At 41.6% G+C, this 22,951-nt stretch overlaps 1 protein-coding gene across 4 annotated transcripts in view; it reads left to right on the plus strand.

Annotated features, from left to right (window-relative positions):
- The window catches only part of LOC110509944 (transmembrane protein 164), a 43,718-nt gene that overhangs the window by 16,322 nt on the left and 4,445 nt on the right, over positions 1–22,951 (plus strand). The window contains exons 2-6 of one of the 4 annotated variants that reach the window (XM_036967657.1): positions 3,840–3,889; positions 9,174–9,240; positions 12,721–12,780; positions 16,282–16,360; positions 22,675–22,846. In XM_036967657.1, coding sequence (XP_036823552.1) covers positions 3,840–3,889; positions 9,174–9,240; positions 12,721–12,780; positions 16,282–16,360; positions 22,675–22,846 — 428 coding nt within the window. The remainder of the gene's footprint in view (positions 1–3,839; positions 3,890–9,173; positions 9,241–12,720; positions 12,781–16,281; positions 16,361–22,674; positions 22,847–22,951) is intronic. The other 3 variants (XM_036967656.1, XM_021591172.2, XM_021591171.2) reach the window with 3 other exon arrangements.

Raw genomic sequence — 22,951 nt, forward strand, 5'->3', positions numbered from 1 at the left:
TGGCTGGAGAAGGATTAGTGTGTAAAGCGGCCTATTCTTCTTGAGGGGAAGAGCAGTGAGCAGCATGAGAACACAGGGTTCTGGCCTTGACGGACCAAGATATTCAGAATGTCACATCTGGCTGAGAAAATGTCCACCAAAACAGAACACTACTAGCAGTTTAGCACAATACTCACGGATACGAAGGCATGCTCACACAAGTGCAATGAACAAATATTTGCAAACTGGTAATTTTACAGTTTAGTCATGTTGCAGACGCTCTTATCCAGAGGGACTTACAGTTAGTGCAGTCATCTGACTCTGGGGAAGTAGATAAAGGGCCTCATTTGCCAAAATCCCAACGATTCCCTTTAAGATAGCGGTGGGACAGCAACATCTCAGTCATAGTAAGTACATGTTTCCTCAAAGTAGCTATCAGCAAAGTCAAAGCTAGTAGGGTGGGAAGAGTCAAGTGTGAGTTAGTTTACTGGTTCCACCATTGAGGTGCCAGGACAGAGAAGAGCTTGGACTGGGCTGAGCGGGAGCTGCCCTCCCGTAGGGGTGGGAGGGCCAAGACACTAGAGGTGCCAGAACGGAGTAGTCTGGTTGTAGGATTTGAGCATAGCCTGAAGGTAGGGAGGGGCAGTTCCTCTTGCTGCTCCGTAGGCAAGTACCATGGTCTTGTAGTGGATGCGAGTGATGATTTGACTGGGAGCCAGTGGAGTGTGTGGAGGAGCGGTGTGACATGGGAAAACTTGAAGGTTGAACACCAGGCGGGCTGTGGCATTCTGGATAAGTTGCAGGGGTTTGATGGTAATAAAATATTCATACTAATTTCCTTTCGGCTCCATCATTCAGAGCTTCTGCCATTTTTAAAATGTCATCTGCTTCAGGTTAGTAGCTTATGCAGTAAATGACAGTTGAGAAGGTTGTAAGTGTTCACTTTATCCATTGTTCGGTACGTTTACATGCACACAATAATACAATTATTGTGAATACTCAGATTTAATATAATAGTTTAAAAAGTGTACCTGCTTTGCAAGAAGAAAGCTTTCCCTCATAATCCTGTTTACATGGACACATCTGAAATCAGACTACCTGATGGGACTTCGATAAATATAGAAAATCGGCAATCAAAATAAACATCACAGCGACCATGTTCTTTTTGAAGACATTTGTGAGAATGCATACTTTCAGTTTTTCCGAACTCACTTCCCTCCCGCAAAAGAGGGAGGCTTGAGCTGCTTGTGCAAAGCATGTGTGCAGATCACACTGCTGGAACTGATGTGTAGTTATCTTTTAACAACTTGACAAATGATTAGATACGAGTATAGTCTCGCAAAATGTTGCATGTCAGCAATCAAGTTTAAGATGTATAACTTCAGAAATACAGCCAGTATGAGGCATTTTGCATTATATCATCCTGCTTTTGAAATCATATGACATTTTGGGACCATATCAGCAATGGACCTTGAAGGAATTTTCCTTTCAAGGTGTTTACATGTCCTAATAATTTGAGAGATTACGCAGAAATCTAGGTGTTTAAACCCCCTAATGTTGATGTCAGCACCCCCGCTGAAATCTAATTAGTAAAAAAAACTATCCCCATAAAAATCAGTCAGTTTAAACTTGAGATGTTTTTTGTTTGCATTGGATGCAATCCATCACATTGTCACACTTCTACAGCTGTGGAGAAAGGCCATGAGACATCCCTTTCACAAAATCATATGTAGTGTCCGAACGGTTTGGCCTACAAACTATTGTGATTGCTCTACGACCCCCACAAGCGTCCAAACAGTTTGGGCTGCACACTAATATGACCCGATCTGTGCAAAGGGGAAACTCTCACAAACATGTTTTGCTCTAGGACGACCACAGGCCTCACAAGACTCGTTCTAAAGGTCCCCCGGTACCAGTTGAAAAAGTTAAGTACATATGGAGACTGTTTAGTGCCAAAAATAAGGAGTTAAATACACTGAACAAAAATATAAATGTAAAGTGTTGCTCCCATGTTTCATGAGCTAAAATAAAAATCCCAGAAATGTTCCATATGCACAAAAAGCTTATTTCTCCCAACGTTTGTGCCCAAATTTGTTTACATCCCTGTTAGTGAGAATTTCTCATTTTCCAAGATAATCCATCCACCTGACAAGAAGCTGATTAAACAGCATGATCATTACACAAATGCACCTTGTGCTGGGGACAATACAATGCCACAGATGTCTCAATTTGAGGGAGCATGCAATTGGGAGGGTGCTGAGGAGCAATGTGCCCTCTAAGCTGCGTGTGTGCGCAGGCACGCAGGACTGCCGCGGAGAATAACTATCAGCCTGCGTAGAGAAGTACGAGATTAAACTTCACTCACCTTTCTTTTTTCCCCCTTTTTAGTTAACACTATCAATATTTCCCTCTGTGGGAATTGCCCATATTAGCCACTTTCAATGCAACACACCAAAACTAACTATGCAAGATATTTTCTTGCAGAATGCATCAGAGTAGGAGTCTATTGCATTGACAGGGACGACTCAGCCCGTACTCTACAGACCGATGCGGCATAACGAATCAGCTGCCGTATCCCTATATACAAATATACCATTGCCATGTATGGATCTGACCATTCACTTTGAACTGGACTGTGTTTACAGCATGAGTGGTCATGAGTAGATGTACTTTTAGAGATCAAAGCGATAGCTGCATTTAGCCACATGCACATTTGTTCATAGTTTGTGTTAGTGAGTTATTAGCCCAGTTATAACACCTTTCTAGTCAACAATGGGGGAGTGGTTGCTTCCTACAACAGCACAAAATGTGTGCATTTCTAGCATTGTTGTATTTTTAAAGGGGCAGTGTTGTATTTTGAGATGGGCTTAAATAAGTAGCCATTACATACAGGGTAACATTTGTCTGATTCTCTGTAATAATGGTATGGGAATAATACTTTATTTTGTAAAGTGGTTTCTTGTATCAAACAACACATTTTTGTCACCTCCTTGTCTGAATGACAAGTGGATAAACAGGTTAATGTCAAGCTCTGCATATTTTTTCCAAAAGTCTACATTGAACACCACACATTGGCTGCTACTGTAGGCGGAATGACAGCACAGCTATTTCCATGTTAAAATATTATGGGATGCATTTAGTTTTTTATGGTAGGCCACTCTGATAGGCTTACATTATGATCAAATAGCCTCCGTAGCCGCCTTGGCAACTGTTATAACTGTAACCTAAAACAGGTACAGCCTGTGTTTGTAATAAAGCATTTTTTGAACAGAAAAACTAATTCTGATTGGCTGGGCCTATGCGCAAGGCCCTCCCATGGCTGCACCCCTTTCCAGTCATGTGAAATCCCTAGATTTAGGGCCTAATGAATTTATTTCAATTGACTGATTTCCTTAACTCAGTACAATCTTTGAAATTGTTGCTTGTATTTATTTTTGTTCAGTATAATATTGGTGGTCAGTCTGATTTATATAACCTGTTGGTGTTGGGTGGCACTAAAAACCTATGTACATTCTATGACCTTTTTAGGATGCAGCTTTTACAACAACTCGAGGAAGCACCACCGCCTACCCAGTATCTTGTGTAGTTCCACGGCCTACCCAGTATCTCGTGTAGTTCCACGGCCTACCCAGTATCTCGTGTAGCACCACGGCCTACCCAGTATCTCGTGTAGTTCCACGGCCTACCCAGTATCTCGTGTAGCACCACGGCCTACCCAGTATCTCGTGTAGCACCACGGCCTACCCAGTATCTCGTGTAGCACCACGGCCGACCCAGTATCCGTAAAGGACCCGACTTGGAGTTGAATATATCAGTAGCATATTTATTTTTTATCAGTGTTCTTTCATCTTTTTCCACAGATCTTCTTGCTGGCCTGTCCGCCATGTAAAACAGCCATGGTCCTCTTTAGGTGAGTACCTCCATTCTACACACTCTCACTGCCATGAAATCCCAACCCCACCTCAACAAACCACCACCCTCAAATACGTATCCAACCACCCTCACGCCAAGTACCCACCCATTCTATCCTCCTGACCACACCATGTATTAAGGTGTCATGCTGAGTTAGCTATGTGAGAACGCAGACTAGCCAGTGACTGGAGTTTCCCAGGCATTACTTCAACTGACTGTCAAAGTTCTTCTTAAAATAGACCAACTGTCAACACCTCAGTGCTCATCTTATGACTGAGTCCCAACACAGTAGGACACTGAACTTAACCAGGAACTGCATGTACAATATGTGAAGCTGAGGGGAATTCTGAGGGTTTACCACAATCTGTTGAATCGGTTCTCTTCTTTCTGAAGTTGCTCTAGCTGGTTGCATGCATTAGGCTACACTCGAGAGACGAGGAGGGAGATCCAATGAGACTGACTGGACACTGGCTTCATGGTTCCACAAATCTGTTAATGCCCATTTTAATTTGTAAACAATAAATATTGATAAATTACTAGCTCAAAAACGTAATATGCTAAAATTACAAGTTAGTGGGGGATGCTAATTTCAGAACCAAGGTGGGGTGGACAAAAAACAGGCAACACTCTTCCCCCCCCCCCCTAATCTGACAGTGGGGTGGTAGATGCCTAGTCTCTCCTATGGCTCAGCTCAGGTGCCTACATAGTACATGCACAAACATTTAATTACACACACACACAAGTTTTACTATCCTTGTGGGGACCAAAACATTTATTCCCCTTCAAAAGCCTATTTTCCCTAGCCCCTAACCCTAAAATAGCCTTTTTCCTTATGGGGACTGGCAAAATGGCCCCACTTGTCTGAATTTTCCTTGTTTTACTAACCTTTTTAGGACTTTTGCAAATGCCACGAAAGTGAAAAGAACATTGTGGTTTTAGAATGTCACAAGCAACAGTTGACTATGCTGTTGATATATGACCACCGTGCACATTTCACCACACCAGAGCATGACATTTCAAACCAATGCCATGCAAATTTAGTTCCATCAACTGGCGGTCAGGCTGAGGTTCCTTCTCAGGACATTTCATAATCACAGCCGACGTGTGTAATATTGCCAATGTCCCACAAGAGTTTTTGTTAGTCCACTTGTTTTTGAATTACTGTACTATCATTATTGAAGCTCATTTTGGAAAAAGCTGCTATAGTACAACACAGCTTCAGAAACCATGGACACGCATGGCACAACCAGACTGAAGTCAAACAGTCTAGTCTGTATACTTGGGAGTCCCTCTTTTTCCCCCAATTTTTTTTTGTTGCCCTTTTTCTTCCCAATTTCTTGGTATCCAATTGGTAGTTACAGTCGTCTCATTGCTGCAACTCCCGTACGGACTCGGGAGAGGCGAAGGTCGAGCCGTGCGTCCTCCGAAACATAACAGAACAACCCAACCAAGCCGCACTGCTTCTTGACACAATTCCCACTTAACCAGGAAGCCAGCCGCACCAGGAAACGTACACCTGGCGAACGTGTCAGCATGCATATGTAGGCATATAAATGTGCCCATTTGGGGATCTGATAGTGTTTCTGATTGGCTTAACGCACCACCACTAATGAGCTGTGGAGTATCTCAAAGTAATGTTTTCTTCACCTCAAACAGCAAGCTGTTTTTAAATCCTTTGAGAATGACAATAGTTCCTCAATGTATTTGAAAAATCTTTCCAGCTTTCTCCCTTTCCATAACCACTCAGCGTGAAAGTGAAAAATATAATGCTCTGATCCAGTGGAAACATCATAAAATATGCCTACCTGATTACTTCTTATCCCTTGCGCAAATAGCCTACAGCTGTGTCTGTCCCGAGCTCACTGGTGCAGGAAACTCTGAGGGCCCAAAATATATTATACAATTTTGCAAATTTGATAGCACACTTCGGGCTGGACAAAAGTTAATAGTTGATACAATGTTCCAATGTGATTCCTAGGATATGTATTTTTATCAGGATATTTTCTACCTGTAGGCTGCAATGTTTTTATTTGTTGGCTTTATAGGCAATTTTTTTTTTACATAGTTTGCAATGGCAATTGAAGTTACTTTTGAATTGAAGTTTGTATTATTTTGATTTTAGATTTGGACAGTATTTTGATTAACAGACCAATTATTTTGAGATACAAAGACTTTATTATAAATTAAATGAAACTGTTCCATAAAAATGTGCATATGATAACCATAACTGGCATGCAGATCAGTAGAAATGGTAAAATAAATTGGCATTCCACATGAGAAAGGCTACATGAGGAGTCGGCGACCTATTACTGGCAACTTCAGGAGAGTAACAGCAGTCTGTGAATGCCAGTAGGAGCAGGAGGACTTTTTGAGTCATTGTCTTGTTTCATCAAACATTGCGCTTAATTAAAGCTCAATGTATGTGTGTGTGTGTGTGCGTGTATGTGTGTGTATATATATATATATATATATATATATATATATATATATATATATATATATATATATATATATATATATATATATATATATATATATATATATATATATATATATATATTTTACTGCGCAAAAAAAATAAAGGGAACACTTAAACAACACAATGTAACTCCAAGTCAATCACACTTCTGTGAAATCAAACTGTCCACTTAGGAAGCAACACTGATTGACAATAAATTGTACATGCTTTTGTGCAAATGGAATAGACAACAGGTGGAAATTATAGGCAATTAGCAAGACACCCCCAATAAAGGAGTGGTTCTGCAGGTGGCGACCACAGACCACTTCTCAGTTCCTATGCTTCCAGGCTGATGTTTTGGTCACTTTTGAATGCTGGCGGTGCTTTCACTCTAGTGGTAGCATGAGACGGAGTCTACAACTCACACGTGGCTCAGGTAGTGCAGCTCATCCAGGATGGCACATCAATGCGAGCTGTGGCAAGGTTTGCTGTGTCTGTCAGCGTAGTGTCCAGAGCATGGAGGCGCTACCAGGAGGCAGGCCAGTACATCAGGAGACGTGGAGGAGGCCGTAGGAGGGCAACAACCCAGCAGCAGGACCGCTACCTCTGCCTTTGTGCAAGGAGGAGCAGGAGGAGCACTGCCAGAGCCCTGCAAATAGACCTCCAGCAGGCCACAAATGTGCATGTGTCTGCTCAAACGGTCAGAAACAGACTCCATGAGGGTGGTATGAGGGCCTGACGTCCACAGGTGGGGGTTGTGCTTACAGCCCAACACCGTGCAGGACGTTTGGCATTTGCCAGAGAACACCAAGATTGGCAAATTCGCCACTGGCGCCCTGTGCTCTTCACAGATGAAAGCAGGTTCACACTGAGCACGTGACAGACGTGACAGAGTCTGGAAACGCCGTGGAGAACGTTCTGCTGCCTGCAACATCCTCCGGCATGACCGGTTTGGCGGTGGGTCAGTCATGGTGTGGGATGGCATTTCTTTGGGGGGCCTGACTGCCATTAGGTACCGAGATGAGATCCTCAGACCCCTTGTGAGACCATATGCTGGTGCGGTTGGCCCTGGGTTCCTCCTAATGCAAGACAATGCTTGACCTCATGTGGCTGGAGTGTGTCAGCTGTTCCTGCAAGAGGAAGGCATTGATGCTATGGACTGGCCCGCCCGTTCCCCAGACCTGAATACAATTGAGCACATCTGGGACATCATGTCTCGCTCCATCCACCAACAGACTGTCCACCACAGACTGTCCAGGAGTTGGCGGATGCTTTAGTCCAGGCCTGGGAGGAGATCCCTCAGGAGACCATCCGCCACCTCATCAGGAGCATGCCCAGGCGTTGTAGGGAGGTCATACAGGCACGTGGAGGCCACACACACTACTGAGCCTCATTTTGACTTGTTTTAAGGACATTACATCAAAGTTGGATCAGCCTGTAGTGTGGTTTTCCACTTTAATTTTGAGTGTCACTCCAAATCCAGACCTCCATGGGTTGATACATTTGATTTCCATTGATAATTTTTGTGTGATTTTGTTGTCAGCACATTCAACTATGTAAAGAAAAAAGTATTTAATAAGAATATTTCACTCATTCAGATCTAGGATGTTATTTTAGTGTTCCCTTTATTTTTTTGAGAAGTATGTGTATATATATATATATATATATATATATATATATATATATATATATATATATATATATATATATATATATATATATATATATATATATATATATATATATATATATATAATATATTAGTTGATTTCTTAAAACACAAGGTGTGTGTGTATATATATACACACTGTAAAATGCATGTTTCAAATTTTCGGCCAATCGATTAGTCAAAAGATCGGATTATTGGTCGGCCAAGATTATATATTTTTTTGTCAGAGACATGCCTATTAATATGAGCAAAACAAATGGGTGAACTGCCTATTCACAACATTTTAATAGATTTTCTGACCAACGCATGCTACATTTGGGTCGGTTTGCGGTCCGCGAATCGATGCACTTGTATCTTAAACATTTGATTTGTGGACCGATGCGTATTGGTGAATCGTTCCATCCCTAAAGGATCCCCTTAGAGATAAGAGCAGAGCCATTAGTTGTAGATAACAAACATCACTCAAAGTCATTGAGACTCCAACTAGGATCTGTATCACAGCACCAATCACTCCCAAATTGCAGACATGCCTGTCAGCCTCTAATTATGTTGGTAGGGTCTTATAGCAGAGGGAGGAACCCTAAGGTTGGGGTCAGTACAGAACACCTGGGCCCTGTTCTCTGTCCTCTACTTAATCAGGAGGGTTGGAGCTGGACCACAGCCATGCTGGCCTCCCAACCCTCCCTGTTCCAATCAGGACCTTGCCTTGTCCTTCTGCCATGCAGTCATAGGAGAATTGAAATGTAGCTGAACTAGTCTGCATAGAAACAAAATGATATGAAGACTAATCTGGATTCCCTGAGGGAAGGAAATGAGATGTAATGCAAAAGCTACAGGATTATGTCACATGGGCCATGCAGAAGATGATCAACAACCAGATGTAGGGTATACTACAAAATTAGGATATATATATACTAGTATATGAGATACACAAACGATGAATCTACCTAAATTATCATCTGCGGATGCCCAAGTTCATTGCATTCAACCACCGGTCCAAGTGTAGCACGTTTCCATACTAGCCTAGCACTTTAACAGGTGCTGGTTGGTATCATATGGTATATGATGCATTTGGCTTGCAGAATCTTAAGCAAACACTTATTTGGTTTTGTTGATTATGGCGTTAAGTGTGTGACGTGTACTCTCTGTCTGCAGGCTTCAGGTCCATATGCTGAACGGTGCCCTACTGGCCCTCGTCTTCCCTGTGGTCAACACTAGGCTGGTAAGAAACCATCACCTATCTGTTAAATTCACTGTATTAGTGAGCACTGCAGTCACTCACAATTAGACTTCCACTCTTTCATAGTTTCAAAGATCATATTTCATTATGCATATCAAATACAAATGCCTAGTATGTGAAACACAGAAAAACACATCTTGCATTGCTTATGGTTAAAAAGTATTTTTCAAATAAATACAACTTTATCAGGAAGCTGAAATACCATGTTTTTTGAAAAATACAGTATCAGGACATAGAAAAACCCCAAGGTTGCATCTCCTAGCCTTGTGGGAAAGCAACATAACTGTCCTTTGTGCAGAAGATGAACACAGCGATGACGTCCTACTGTTCTCAGGGACTTGATGAGATGTTTTTCTGTAAGCAAATGTAACCGTCTCTAGTTGACAATGGCAGATGTGTAATGCATCTCGGAAAATATCAACTTCTCTCAATCCAATGTAACCATGGTGACGTGGTCACAGAATAGGATCGGGGAGAAGATACTCTTTTTCTGAGCCTTCTGGACTCAGTAATTGAATGTGAAACAGCAAAAGCAGAGCCCTACAGTAGCTGTGCTTGGCTGCTGCTGACAGAATAACTTTGAAGCTGCCCTGTCACAACCCCCACTTGCTCTTTTTCTCTTTGTCCTCAGGCTGTTCTTTTTGCTGCATTTCCCTTTTCCTCAAGAGTAGCTCTGCTCCCTGCTCTTGAATCATGTCTCTCTTGCTACTAATCACATCTCAGCCATGGAAACAAAGCCCAAATTCAATTAGGCCTATTCGGCCCTTTCCACATTTCATTACCACCTTCCCAAACATTCATCCATCAATGACTCAAAAGCACTTCAGTTTCTCTTGTTCAAAAAAGAACAATACTCAATTCAATGCTGAGTCTGGCCCAGCCCCTGAAATGACTCTGACAACATTGTATGTGAGGATTCTTTTGGCTTCCTCTAGACTTCTGCCTTATTGGTTTTGTTCCAATCCCCCTACATACCTCTGGGAAGTAGAGGTGTTGTGATCACATCCTGTAGGTCTGATGATCTGATTTGGAAGTGCACTTTTACTGTATGCTATGGGTCAACAACTCCACTTTTGAATACCACAGGTCAGATGGTTATAAGAGTTCAGTCTCTTGGTTCCATTCCATGTGGGGCATGTTCTCTAGGCTATAGACTTTCTCTGTTTTCGTGTCAAGTCATTGTGTCTCATACACATGCAACAGACATCCATTCATGTGTCAATGGCACCTGCTCATGGGCAGTGTGGAATATCATGTTTCAGGACATACCTGGGGCTGTTCAGGAGAGTGCAACATTACATAAGTTTCAGATAGAATGTACCTCAACTACTACAGTACACTGTGTAAATGTGGTACTTGCACTGACCCTGTATATACACTGAACAAAAATATAAACGCAACATCCAACAATTTCTAAGATTTTACTGAGTTACACTTCATATAAGGAAATCGGTCAATTGAAAAATTCATTAGGCCCTAGTCTGTGGATTTCTGGGATACAGATATGTATCTGTTGGTCACAGATACCTAAAAAGTAGGGGCGTGGGTAAAAAAAAAAAGTCTATCACCATTTGTCTCATGCAGCGTGACACATCTCCTTCGCATAGAGTTGATCAGGCTGTTGATTGTGGCCGGTGGAATATTGCCCAACTCCTCTTCAATGGCTGTGCAAAGTTGCTGGATATTGGCGGGAACTGGAACACGCTGTCGTATGCATCAATCCAGAGTAGAGGTCGACCAATTTAATTGGGACCAATTTCAAGATTTCATAACAATCGGAAATCGTTATTTTTGGGCGTTGATTTGCCGATTTAAAAAAAAATAATAACAATTTACATTTTTTGTCATTGTTTTTATACCTTTATTTAACTAGGCAAGTCAGTTAAGAACAAATTCTTATTTTCAATGACGGCCTAGGAACAGTGGGTTAACTGCCTGTTCAGGGGCAGAACGACAGATTTGTACCTTGTCAGCTCGGGGGATCCAATCTTGCAACCTTACAGTTAACAAGTCCAACGCAATAACGACCTGCCTCTCTCTCATTGCACTCCACAAGGAGACTGACTGCCTGTTACGTGAATGCGGTAAGTTGCTAGCTAGCATTAAACTTATCTTATAAAAAACAATCAGTCATAATCACTCGTTAACTACACATGGTTGATGATATTACTAGATATCTAGCGTTTCCTGCGTTGCATATAATCTGACTAAGCATACAAGTATCTGACTGAGCGGTGATAGGCAGAAGCAGGCGCGTAAACATTCATTCAAACAGCACTTTTGTGCGTTTTCCCAGCAGCTCTTCGTTGTGCGTCAAGCATTGCGCTGTTTATGACTTCAAGCCTATCAACTCCCGAGATGAGGCTGGTGTAACCGAAGTGAAATGGCTAGCTAGTTAGCGCGCGCTAATAGTGTTTCAAACGTCACTCGCTCTGAGCCTTCTAATAGTTGTTCCCCTTGCTCTGCATGGGTAACGCTGCTTCGATGGTGGCTGTTGTCGTTGTGTTGCTGGTTCGAGCCCAGGGAGGAGCGAGGAGAGGGACGGAAGCTATACTGTTACACTGGCAATACTAAAGTGCCTATAAGAACATCCAATAGTCAAAGGTTAATGAAATACAAATGGTATAGAGGGAAATAGTCCTATAATAACTATAACCTAAAACTTCTTACCTGGGAATATTGAAGACTCATGTTAAAAGGAACCACCAGCTTTCATATGTTCTCATGTTAGGCCGTCATTGAAAATAAGAATTTGTTCTTAACAGACTTGCCTAGTTAAATAAAGGTTAAAAAAAACAAAAAAAATAAATGTTCTGAGCAAGGAAGTTAAACATTAAGTTTTTTACATAGCACATATTACACTTTTACTTTCTTCTCCAACACTTTGTTTTTGCATTATTTAAACCAAATTGAACATGTTTCATTATTTACTTGAGGCTAAATTGATTTTATTTATGTATTATATTAAGTTAAAATAAGTGTTCATTCAGTATTGTTGTAATTGTCATTATTACAATTTTTTTTTAAAAATCGGCCGATTAATCGGTATCGGCCTTTTTGGTCCTCCAATAATCGGTATCGGCGTTGAAAAATCATAATCGGTCGACCTCTAATCCAGAGCATCGCAAACATGCTCAATGGGTGACATGTCTGGTGAGTTTGCAGGCCATGGAAGAACAGACATTTTCAGCTTCCAGGAATTGTGTACAGATCCTTGCGACATGGGGCTGTGCATTATCATGCTGAAACATGCGGTGATTGCAGCAGATGAATGGCACAACAATGGGCCTCAGGATCTCGTCACAGTATCTCTGTGCATTCAAAATGCAATTGTGTTTGTTGTCTGTAGCTTATGCCTGCCCATACCATAACCCCACTGCCACCATGGGGCACTCTGTTCACAACGTTGACATCTGCAAACCGCTTGCCCACATGACGCTGTCTGCTATCTGCCCGGTACAGTTGAAACTGGGATTCATCCGTGAAGATCACACTTCTCCAGCATGCCAGTTGCCATCTAAGGTGAGCATTTTCCCACTGAAGTTGGTAATGACGCCAAACTGCAGTCAGGTCAATACCCGGGTGAGGAAGCATGCAGATGAGTTTCCCTGAGACGGTTTTTGACAGTTTGTAAAGAAATGATTTGATTGTGCAAACCCACAGTTTCATCAGCTGTCTGGGTGAATGATCTGACGATCCCGCAGGTGAAGAAGCCGGATGTGGTGGTCCTGGGCTGGAGTTGCATACATGTGGTCTGCGGTCATGAGGCTGTTTGGACATACTGCCATATTCTTTAAAATGACGTTGGAGGTGGCTTATGGTATTGAAATGAACATTCAATTATCTGGCCATTACTCTAATGGACATTACTGCAGTCAAAATGCCAATTGCACGCTCCCTCAACTTGAGACATCTGTGGCGTTGTGTGACAACTGCATATTTTAGTGGCCTTTTGTCATCCCATGTATGATAGAGCCTTGCCAGGATTTAACCAAAGGGAGGTGTCAGTGGAGCATAGAGATGAATTTCACACATCTCAAATTCCCAGTACTTTTGTTTGAACAGTCAATATCAATTCCTTTATCATAGAGAGGGAAGATGAACCATGTGTTGTCCTTGATGCTGGCACAAACCTGGGGGGTTACACTCACATTAACATCTGCTAAACATGTGTGACAAATACAATTTGATTTGATTTGGTGTGTAGGGACGGGCGTGCTCTGTCCTGGGGAGGAACCACATGTCCAGCTGGAGTATGTATTGTAAAGCTATATTCCAAACTCGGTCCTGGTGACCTCAAGGGATGCACGTTTTGGTTTTTGCCCTAACACTACACAGCTGAACCAAAACGTGCACCCCTTGAGGTCACCAGGACTGAGTTTGGTAAATCTGAGCTACATGGTGAGGGGGGGGAGGGTTCACACAGACACTGCGTCATCACACTGATCTGTGATCACACTGATTGATCTGTGCTTTGTAATGCTATTGCTATTTCTCTACAGTCACATGCTCATATGGCTGTGTTAGTGTGTTGATCATTTTTAAGATGTTTTCATTTTATACATTTAGATAGGCCTATTGGGTGTGTTTTAAAACTTGTCATTTCTGACTGTTGTAGTGACAGTGTTGCTAAAACATTTCTCACTATGATTACAAGATCACTGTTATCTTCCTGTGTTTTATATCCAACTATCTGCACTCTGTACCAGAACACACATCAATAACTTTTTCAATTTCATATCTCAATAGCAAGGAAAGCATGGCCACACATTTATACTTCATTCCAAACTATTTTCTAAATAGTTGAACAAAGCACACAACATGGTGGTAAATATCCAAACCGAACAAGACATTTATTTTAATTTTAGTCCAGTTCACAATACCTGAATGGAATTAGTTTATTTCCTGAAGATTGTTAATCTATGCTGTCCGGTTTGGACGGATGGTCATTCTGATGAGCAGTAAGGATTTGGAATAGTTTTTGTTCATACAGAAGATTTGTCTCTCTTAAAAAGTGGATGCATCCTTTGAATGTCTCAAGTCAAGTTTTCCAGCCATTTGTGTCAACTGTATTGAATGTTGAACAGCAATAAAGACAAATACTACTTGCATAACTATGGCCTCATTATGTGGCTTTGCCCTTCGGTATGCTTGAGTCCCCTTGACTTGCTCTGGGCCTGTGACCACCAATTCCTACCTTTTTTACTGCTGCCTGGCAGTCGAGAGGTAGGCAGGCAGGGTTTATTGTGTTGTTGGCTGAGTAACAGCAGCAACATGTGACAGGAGACTCTCAGGAACCCCTGACAAACAGTGAGGAAAATTGTATTTACTATCAGAAAAGTCAGTGGTCACGAAAGGCAAGGGTGTATGCTACAGCACAGACACGGTCATCCAAGGCAGGGATGAGCAACTTTGATGGGGGTGGGGGCCACATATACAATCTGAACTCATCATGGGGGGGGGGGGGGCAATGGCTCGGCGCATCTGCGTACCCTCATCCATACCCACACATGCAGTCAGAGCATTTTGGGGGCCCCAAATCTACATTTTGTTGGGCCTTCTGCATATTCTCTACAGCGTCATGTCCAAACTGATGCTGACGTGATGGAGGCGCCAGAAAATGTGGCCAAACTTAAATGAGACTTTTTTTTAATGACAGAAAATCGAGGCTAAACACCAGTCATGTTTGACAAATAACAATTAACATTAACGTCTAAATAATTGAATGAAATTATTACTAAACGAACCCTTTCCTAACAATGCAGTTAATATAATTTTAATTTAACTAGTACGAAAAAGAACATTTAACAAATGGATCAAAAGAAAATAGTAATACTAAAATAACACAAATAACAATAACGAGGCTATATACAAGTTGTCCTCTAGGCACGGTTCATTTTAGATCAAATGGTCACAAGACCAGAGAGTGCAGGTATTGCGCTCCGCAATTCACACAACTTGAATCGGAGCGGACGCGGTCAGTATTTTACGACTATTTAACCATAAACTTAATTGTTGAAACCCTGAATGTTTTATTTTATGAAGCATGTCTTGTTTCAAAGTAGCCTAGCCAAAATACGACCATAGAAATGTTGAGGGAATTATTTTATTAACACCATCATGACATTGAAACCAGCATTTTTCTCATTGGTTTTCAACAGTATTTTATTGTCCAGAAGCCGGGGCGTCCTTCATTTCAAGCCCTGGAGGGAATTATTTAAAGATATATAAAAGTATTTGTTTGTAATTGTAATGTTGCAATATTTTAAAGACTACAAAGGGTGGCCAACCATCCTCTAGGAGAGCTTTAAAAGGGGAGTGTTGTATTTTGAGACAGGCTTGAATATGCAATGAAGCCAATAGGCAGTGTAGCCTACATTTTTATCTGATTCTCTATGGTGTAAAAAAAAAAAGGACAATTGGCTAAAAAAAGTTAATGTCAAGGGAACCCGGTTACTCATTTTGCCATGGGGTGGAGAGAAACGTGCAGTTTTAATATCTTACTGAGTGACTAAAAAAAAGAAAGCTGTCTGCTTGACTAAATCTAAAAAACAATAAGCTGATATGGCCTAATTGTAAGTGACTGACATGACAAGAGAGAAAGTGCTGATGCACAACCAGATTATGTGTACCCTGTGGATTTCCAGTGCTTTACCAACCAGCCTCTCCCTTTCCGTTCCAGCTCACCATCTCACTCACAGATCCTTTTACTGTTAAGGCTGGCTGGCAATTTACCGATTGGTTACACTTATGCCTAGGGAAGGGTCCTCTTTGTTTTCTACGCGAGTTAGTCTAACTGAATCCGAAACACCAGTCATGTTTTGATCCAATTGTGCTCGCACACACACACAGTTTCAAACATTTCCATAGCCAAACAATGTGGAAATGCAGGAGCAGGGCATTGTTTAACATTCAATATAGTAAGGCAAACACTAATTGTTGACATGTACATATCTGTACTGCTATAATGAAGCTGATGATGATCATGTAGATACTGAACACTGGTCCATTTTGTTTCTTCAGCTTCCATTTGAGAAGGAGGTCTACTACATCCAGCATTCCTTGCTCTACCTGGTGCCTGTATACCTCTTCAGGAAAGGAGGTACGTGCCGGCTTCTTCTGCACTTATGGAATTCTGTGCTCTGTCTCCATTCCATGGGTGCTTCACTATCATTGAGAATTTGAACCATCTTGAGTTACTTCTCACTACTACCTTAACTCAACCAATCAAAACCCTCCTCCCAGTTCTGAAATTGTTGCAGTGAGAGAGGCAGAGCCCTGGAGTAAACTAGACTGCCATCTAGTGTTGTGATGCCATTCTTGCAAACACTGTTGACATTATTTATTTTTTGTGAGAATGTGATAATTATCCATGTTTAACATTAAAATCAAACATAATATGGCAATAAAAACAAAATGAACTTAACAATTCGGAGGAATAGGCCACCGTAGTCTCTATGTTAGAATTAGCTTCAATACATCGTGAAATAGATCCCCAGTCAACAACAGACTAGGCTACAATTTGAACAAAGAGAATGGAATGAACTATCCATCGTGATCTACCATTTCTCCAATAGGATGAAAAAGCAAAATTGCTTCAAAATGGAACCGAAAAATGGTCACACACCACCCTGGCTCCTAACAAATTCAAACTAATTTGGAACAACAGTCTGATGTATTACACACAACATATCTGTGAACATAAGGAATAATTCATATCCCTGTCATAGCAGCATCACTGGCGAGCTAAAAAACCAAACAAAAACCAAGTCCATATCTGTACTGTAGCAGTATGACTTAAAGGTGCTACACACAGTATTTTTCTGCGTTGTAATTTCAGAAAATGTCCGTAATACAGTGCCATTCGAAAGTATTCAGACCCGTTAACTTTTTCAACATTTGTTACATTGCAGCCTTATTCTAAAATGTATTGTTGATTTTCTTCGTCAATCTACACACAATACCCCATAATGACAAAGCAGAAACAGGTTTTTTAGACATTTTTGCTATCACATTTAAATAAGTATTCAGACCATTTATTCAGTACTTTGTTGAAGCTCCTTTGGCAGCGATTACAGCATCGAGTCTTCTTGGGTATGATCCTGAACGGAGCCTTCACTGTGCGCTGCCTCTTTAAGAGCGCTTCAGCAGTAAAGGAGGAAATAAAGTTGCGGTTCAATTGCTCTGCCATTATTATTATTATTATTATTATTGTATGAGGTATTATTAGTGGGGTCACCCCTGTGCTGTGATGTGGGTTTATATGGTGTGTCTTCTCTCTTCTCTCCTCTGGTAAACAGGCTACACTCTAGGCAGTCTCTTCTGCTGATGTGTGTGGGTCTGGTAGTGGTACTCTCTATTCTACTCTTTTTCTTTCAGCTTGGTTAATACCTGCTTGGCGCCCGAACAAAACCTTTATCTTTCTTCTCTAATAATACCGCTTCAAGCTTTGCACACCTGTATTTGGGGAGTTTCGCCCATTCTTCTCTTTAGATCCTCAAGCTGTGTCAGGTTGGATGGAGAGTATTGCTGCACAGCTATTTTCAGGTCTCTCCAGAGACGTTCGATTGGGTTCAAGTTTGGCCTCTGGCTGGGCCACTCAAGGACATTCAGAGCCACTCCTGTGTTGTATTGGCTGTAGTTTTAGGGTCGTTGTCCTGTTGGAAAGTGAACCTTTCGCCCAAGTCTGAGGTTCTGAGCACTCTGGAGCAGGTTTTCATCAAGGATCTCTCTGTACTTTGCTCCGTTCATCTTTGCCTCGATCATGACTTGTCTCCCAGTCCCTGCTGCTGAAAAAACACCTCCACACCATGCTTCACCGTAGGGATGTTGCCAGGTTTCCTCCAGACGTGATGCTTGGCATTCAGGCCAAAGAGTTCAATGTTGGTTTCATCAGACCAGAGAACCTAGTTTCTCATGGTCTGAGAGTATTCAGGTGCCTTTTGGCAAAAGCAGGCTGTCATGTGCCTTTTACTGAGGAGTGGCATCCGTCTGGCCACTATCATTAATGCATGATTAGGGGAGTGCTGCAGAGATGGTTGTCCTTCTGGAAGGTTCTCCCATCTCCACAGAGGAACTCTGTCAGAGTGACCATCGGGTTCTTGGTCAACTCCCTGACCCAAGGCCCTTCTCCCCTGATTGCTCAGTTTGGCTGGGCGGCCAGCTCTAGGAAGAGTCTTGATGGTTCCAAACTTCTTCCATTTTAAGAATGATGAGGCCACTGTTCTTGGGGACCTTCAATGCTGCAGAAATGTTTTGGTACCCTTCCCCAGATCTGTGCCTCGACAGGATCCTGTCTCGGAGCTCTACGGACAATTCCTTCAACCTCATGGCTTGGTTTTTGCTCTGACATGCACTGTCAACTGTGGGACCTTATATAGACAGGTGTGGCTTTTTCCAAATCATGTCTAATCAATTGAATTTACCACAGGTGGACACTCCAAGTTGTAGAAACATCAAGGATGATCAATGGAAACAGGATGCACCTGAGCTCAATATCGAGTTTCATAGCAAAGGGGCTGAATACTTACCGTATATTATAAGGTATTTCTGTTTTTTATTTGTAATAAATTTGCAACTATTTCTAAAAACCAGTTTTTTTTTTCCGTTTTGGCATTATGGGGTATTGTGTGTAGATTGCTGAGGATTTTTATTTAATCCATTTTAGAATAAGGCAGTAACGTAACAAAATGTGGAAAAAGTCAAGGGGTCTGAATACTTTCCGAAGACACTGTATATCTGCAGTAATAGTGGAATGATAGTGTTTCACAGTATTATTTACCCGCCAGTGTTGTGATTGGCTGGCCAGTGTTGTGATTGGCTGGCCAGTGTTGTGATTGTCTGGCCAGTGTTGTGATTGGCTGGCCAGTGTTGTGATTGGCTGGCCAGTGTTGTGATTGGCTGGCCAGTGTTGTGATTGGCTGGCCAGTGTTGTGATCGGCTGGCCAGTGTTGTGATTGGCTGGCCAGTGTTGTGATTGGCTGGCCAGTGTTGTGATTGGCTGGCCAGTGTTATGATTGGCTGGCTAGTGTTGTGATTGGCTGGCCAGTGTTGTGATATTCGCTTATTGATATCTCCCGCCGGGCCGGCACCTGTTGTCAAAGTAGGAAAGCTGTTTTGACTTTTTGGCTGTTATCTAGTGGACGTCGGGTCAAGTGGCCAATGTAGAAATCCCTCTCATTTCCTGGCTGCAAACAATATGCACTGTTTGCTCAATTTTAGTTTGTGAGAAAACATGCACTGAATAGTGTAGGGAATCATTGTAATATATTAACAAAAAGGGGAGTCTAGGGTGGGAAGGGCCTCATTAAAGCAAAGGCTGTATTTGATTATTATTGTGAAACCGAACAACAACAACAAAGTAGACGCCGCCATCCATACCTACTCAGTACTGTTTTCTTACGTTTTATGTTTAAGCAACCGCATTGGACAAACAATCGCATTGTCAGTACACATTTTTACATGATATTCAATAAAACTCAATACAAATATTATTAAAAATACAAACGTTCTTAGTACATGCACACACTTATCTACTCAACACTGTTTTTTAACATAGATAAAAGTAGGGCTGTGCTGAGTACTCGGATGTTTTTTAACATAGATAAAAGTAGGGCTGTGCTGAGTACTCGGATGTTTTTAACATAGATAAAAGTAGGGCTGTGCTGAGTACTAAGATGTTTTTTAACATAGATAAAAGTAGGGCTGTGCTGAGTACTCGGATGTTTTTTAACATAGATAAAAGTAGGGCTGTGCTGAGTACTCGGATGTTTTTAACATAGATAAAAGTAGGGCTGTGCTGAGTACTCGGATGTTTTTAACATAGATAAAAGTAGGGCTGTGCTGAGTACTCGGATGTTTTTAACATAGATAAAAGTAGGGCTGTGCTGAGTACTCGGATGTTTTTAACATAGATAAAAGTAGGGCTGTGCTGAGTACTCGGATGTTTTTTAACATAGATAAAAGTAGGGCTGTGCTGAGTACTCGGATGTTTTTAACATAGATAAAAGTAGGGCTGTGCTGAGTACTCGGATGTTTTTAACATAGATAAAAGTAGGGCTGTGCTGAGTACTCGGATGTTTTTAACATAGATAAAAGTAGGGCTGTGCTGAGTACTCGGATGTTTTTTAACATAGATAAAAGTAGGGCTGTGCTGAGTACTCGGATGTTTTTAACATAGATAAAAGTAGGGCTGTGCTGAGTACTCTGATGTTTTTTAACATAGATAAAAGTAGGGCTGTGCTGAGTACTCGGATGTTTTTAACATAGATAAAAGTAGGGCTGTGCTGAGTACTCGGATGTTTTTTAACATAGATAAAAGTAGGGCTGTGCTGAGTACTCGGATGTTTTTAACATAGATAAAAGTAGGGCTGTGCTGAGTACTCGGATGTTTTTTAACATAGATAAAAGTAGGGCTGTGCTGAGTACTCGGATGTTTTTAACATAGATAAAAGTAGGGCTGTGCTGAGTACTCGGATGTTTTTTAACATAGATAAAAGTAGGGCTGTGCTGAGTACTCGGATGTTTTTAACATAGATAAAAGTAGGGCTGTGCTGAGTACTCGGATGTTTTTTAACATAGATAAAAGTAGGGCTGTGCTGAGTACTCGGATGTTTTTTAACATAGATAAAAGTAGGGCTGTGCTGAGTACTCGGACGATGCAAGTATCAAAAAGGATATGGAGAATTTTTCAAATACGATTATGACAAGTATTTTCTAATTATCCGTCATCGGGGGCGGCAGGGTAGCCTAGTGGTTAGAGCGTTGGACTAGTAACCGGAAGGTTGTGAGTTCAAACCCCCGAGCTGACAAGGTACAAATCTGTCGTTCTGCCCCTGAACAGGCAGTTAACCCACTGTTCCCAGGCCGTCATTGAAAATAAGAATTTGTTCTTAACTGACTTGCCTGGTTAAATAAAGGTAAAAAAAAAAAAATAAAAAATAAAAATCTGGAAAAATTAATTTTCAGCTGACAGCACGTATTTTTCTTTCACTCAAGTTGTGTGAAGCACTGGGTGCTCTAAACTACTATTAGGTAGTTTTTGTCTGTAAATAAAATGGACGGGGCCGCTCTCATGTCACTCACTCGTCTCAGGGAACAAGTCTCCCTTTCTCCGTCTATAAATCAGAATCCGTAGCTAGTCATTGTTAAATCAATTTATTTCCTTTTGACCTTTGTGGTGGAATTATTGTAGTCAGAAGGAGAGACTTTTAGATTTCTTCAAAACAATCAAACTTTATTTCATTAGTGCAGTAATGGAGCTGGTCGGTGATTACCTCTGAAAACTCAACCAGCGGATTTGAGCGACAGCGTTTTGTAGCAAAGTCCATCCCCCTGGATGTTCGTGACAAACAAAGGCTGTATGGATGGGTCACAAGGTTGCTAATAATTCACAGCAAACAGTACCTGCTGTAAATACTGTCCTCATTGTATTGAGACCAGGGTCTGGCCCCCCAACTCCATACTGGAGCCATCTAGAGGCAGTATCACCCAAAGACATAAATCTCCTGTCAGTGTTTAATCTCCCAGAGGCCCACCCTCAGTAGAACACACACATATGAGTGTTCTAACAACCCCTTATTCTGTTGCATAAAACAACCATTTGATGCAATTACAGTATTATAGCATCATTTTGCAATTTTGCTCTCACACTTTGCTGAGGCCATAAATTGTTTTTGTCTGTCTACTTTGCCTTGTTTAGTAGGCCTACTTTCTGTCTGCATAATTAGTATAAGTCTCTCGTTTTGTCGTGATCCAAGCCCATGCTTGCTTGCTACTTTTTCTCGCCCAGGCATGTTTGCCACGCAACAAATCATTCGAAAATAATATCACAAATGTAGATTGTTTATTTTGATTGTAAAAGTATTGGGAGAGATGTTTTGCTTCTCACGAAAGTGAAACAATATATGGGGCAAAAAATTTGCCTGCCTTCATCTGAATCTGTCTGGAATAAATGCAGTCCGTAGTAACTGGCCATGCATTAGGCAATTTATTAGCCTATTCCATTCATAATTGAATAGGACCAAGTAAGTAAATCGTGGGCATTTTTAAATGTTTTATTTACAATGAGTGAAGAAACTTAATGGTGTACTCTGGGTGATATTGCGCAGTAATGCACATTTAAGGTATAGGCATTACCGGCATTTTAAAGTGCACTTCCGGGTTTTCCGATCACAAGTAATTCCCATTACGAATATGAGTATGACAGATCGGCTCACCCATTGTGAAAAGGCATACAATAGTGGGTCTCGGGAGCAAAAAAATCCACTGCCAGCTGCATTCTTTAATTTTCAAGGGAACTTGAGAATACCCATATTGATTAGTCTGCCATAAAATGGAAGAAATCCATAACTGTATTTTCAGTTCTGTTTTGAATTATGTTCATACGTTTACTATTCTTGCCTCCCCCTCCGCCAGGTGTGTACAAGCCGGAGCCCCTGGGGGACATGTGGTGGGCTATCCTCTCCACTGGCATCCTGTTCCTTTATCACTTCCTGTTCCTGCAGGGCCTGGGCCTGGTAAGATTGATGGAGGGAGCCCTCTACTGGACACTCGGTGCAACTCCTCTTCACTCGCTCTTAAAAGAGAGGCCAGTAACGAGACACATGACACAGATATAGGAGTCAGACACTAATGTACAGGTCACACTAGCATGACTAATGAGCTGCATGACACAGCGGACTGCTCTTCTCCC

Source organism: Oncorhynchus mykiss, chromosome Y (assembly GCF_013265735.2).
Source record: "Oncorhynchus mykiss isolate Arlee chromosome Y, USDA_OmykA_1.1, whole genome shotgun sequence".
Lineage (NCBI taxonomy): Eukaryota > Metazoa > Chordata > Actinopteri > Salmoniformes > Salmonidae > Oncorhynchus > Oncorhynchus mykiss.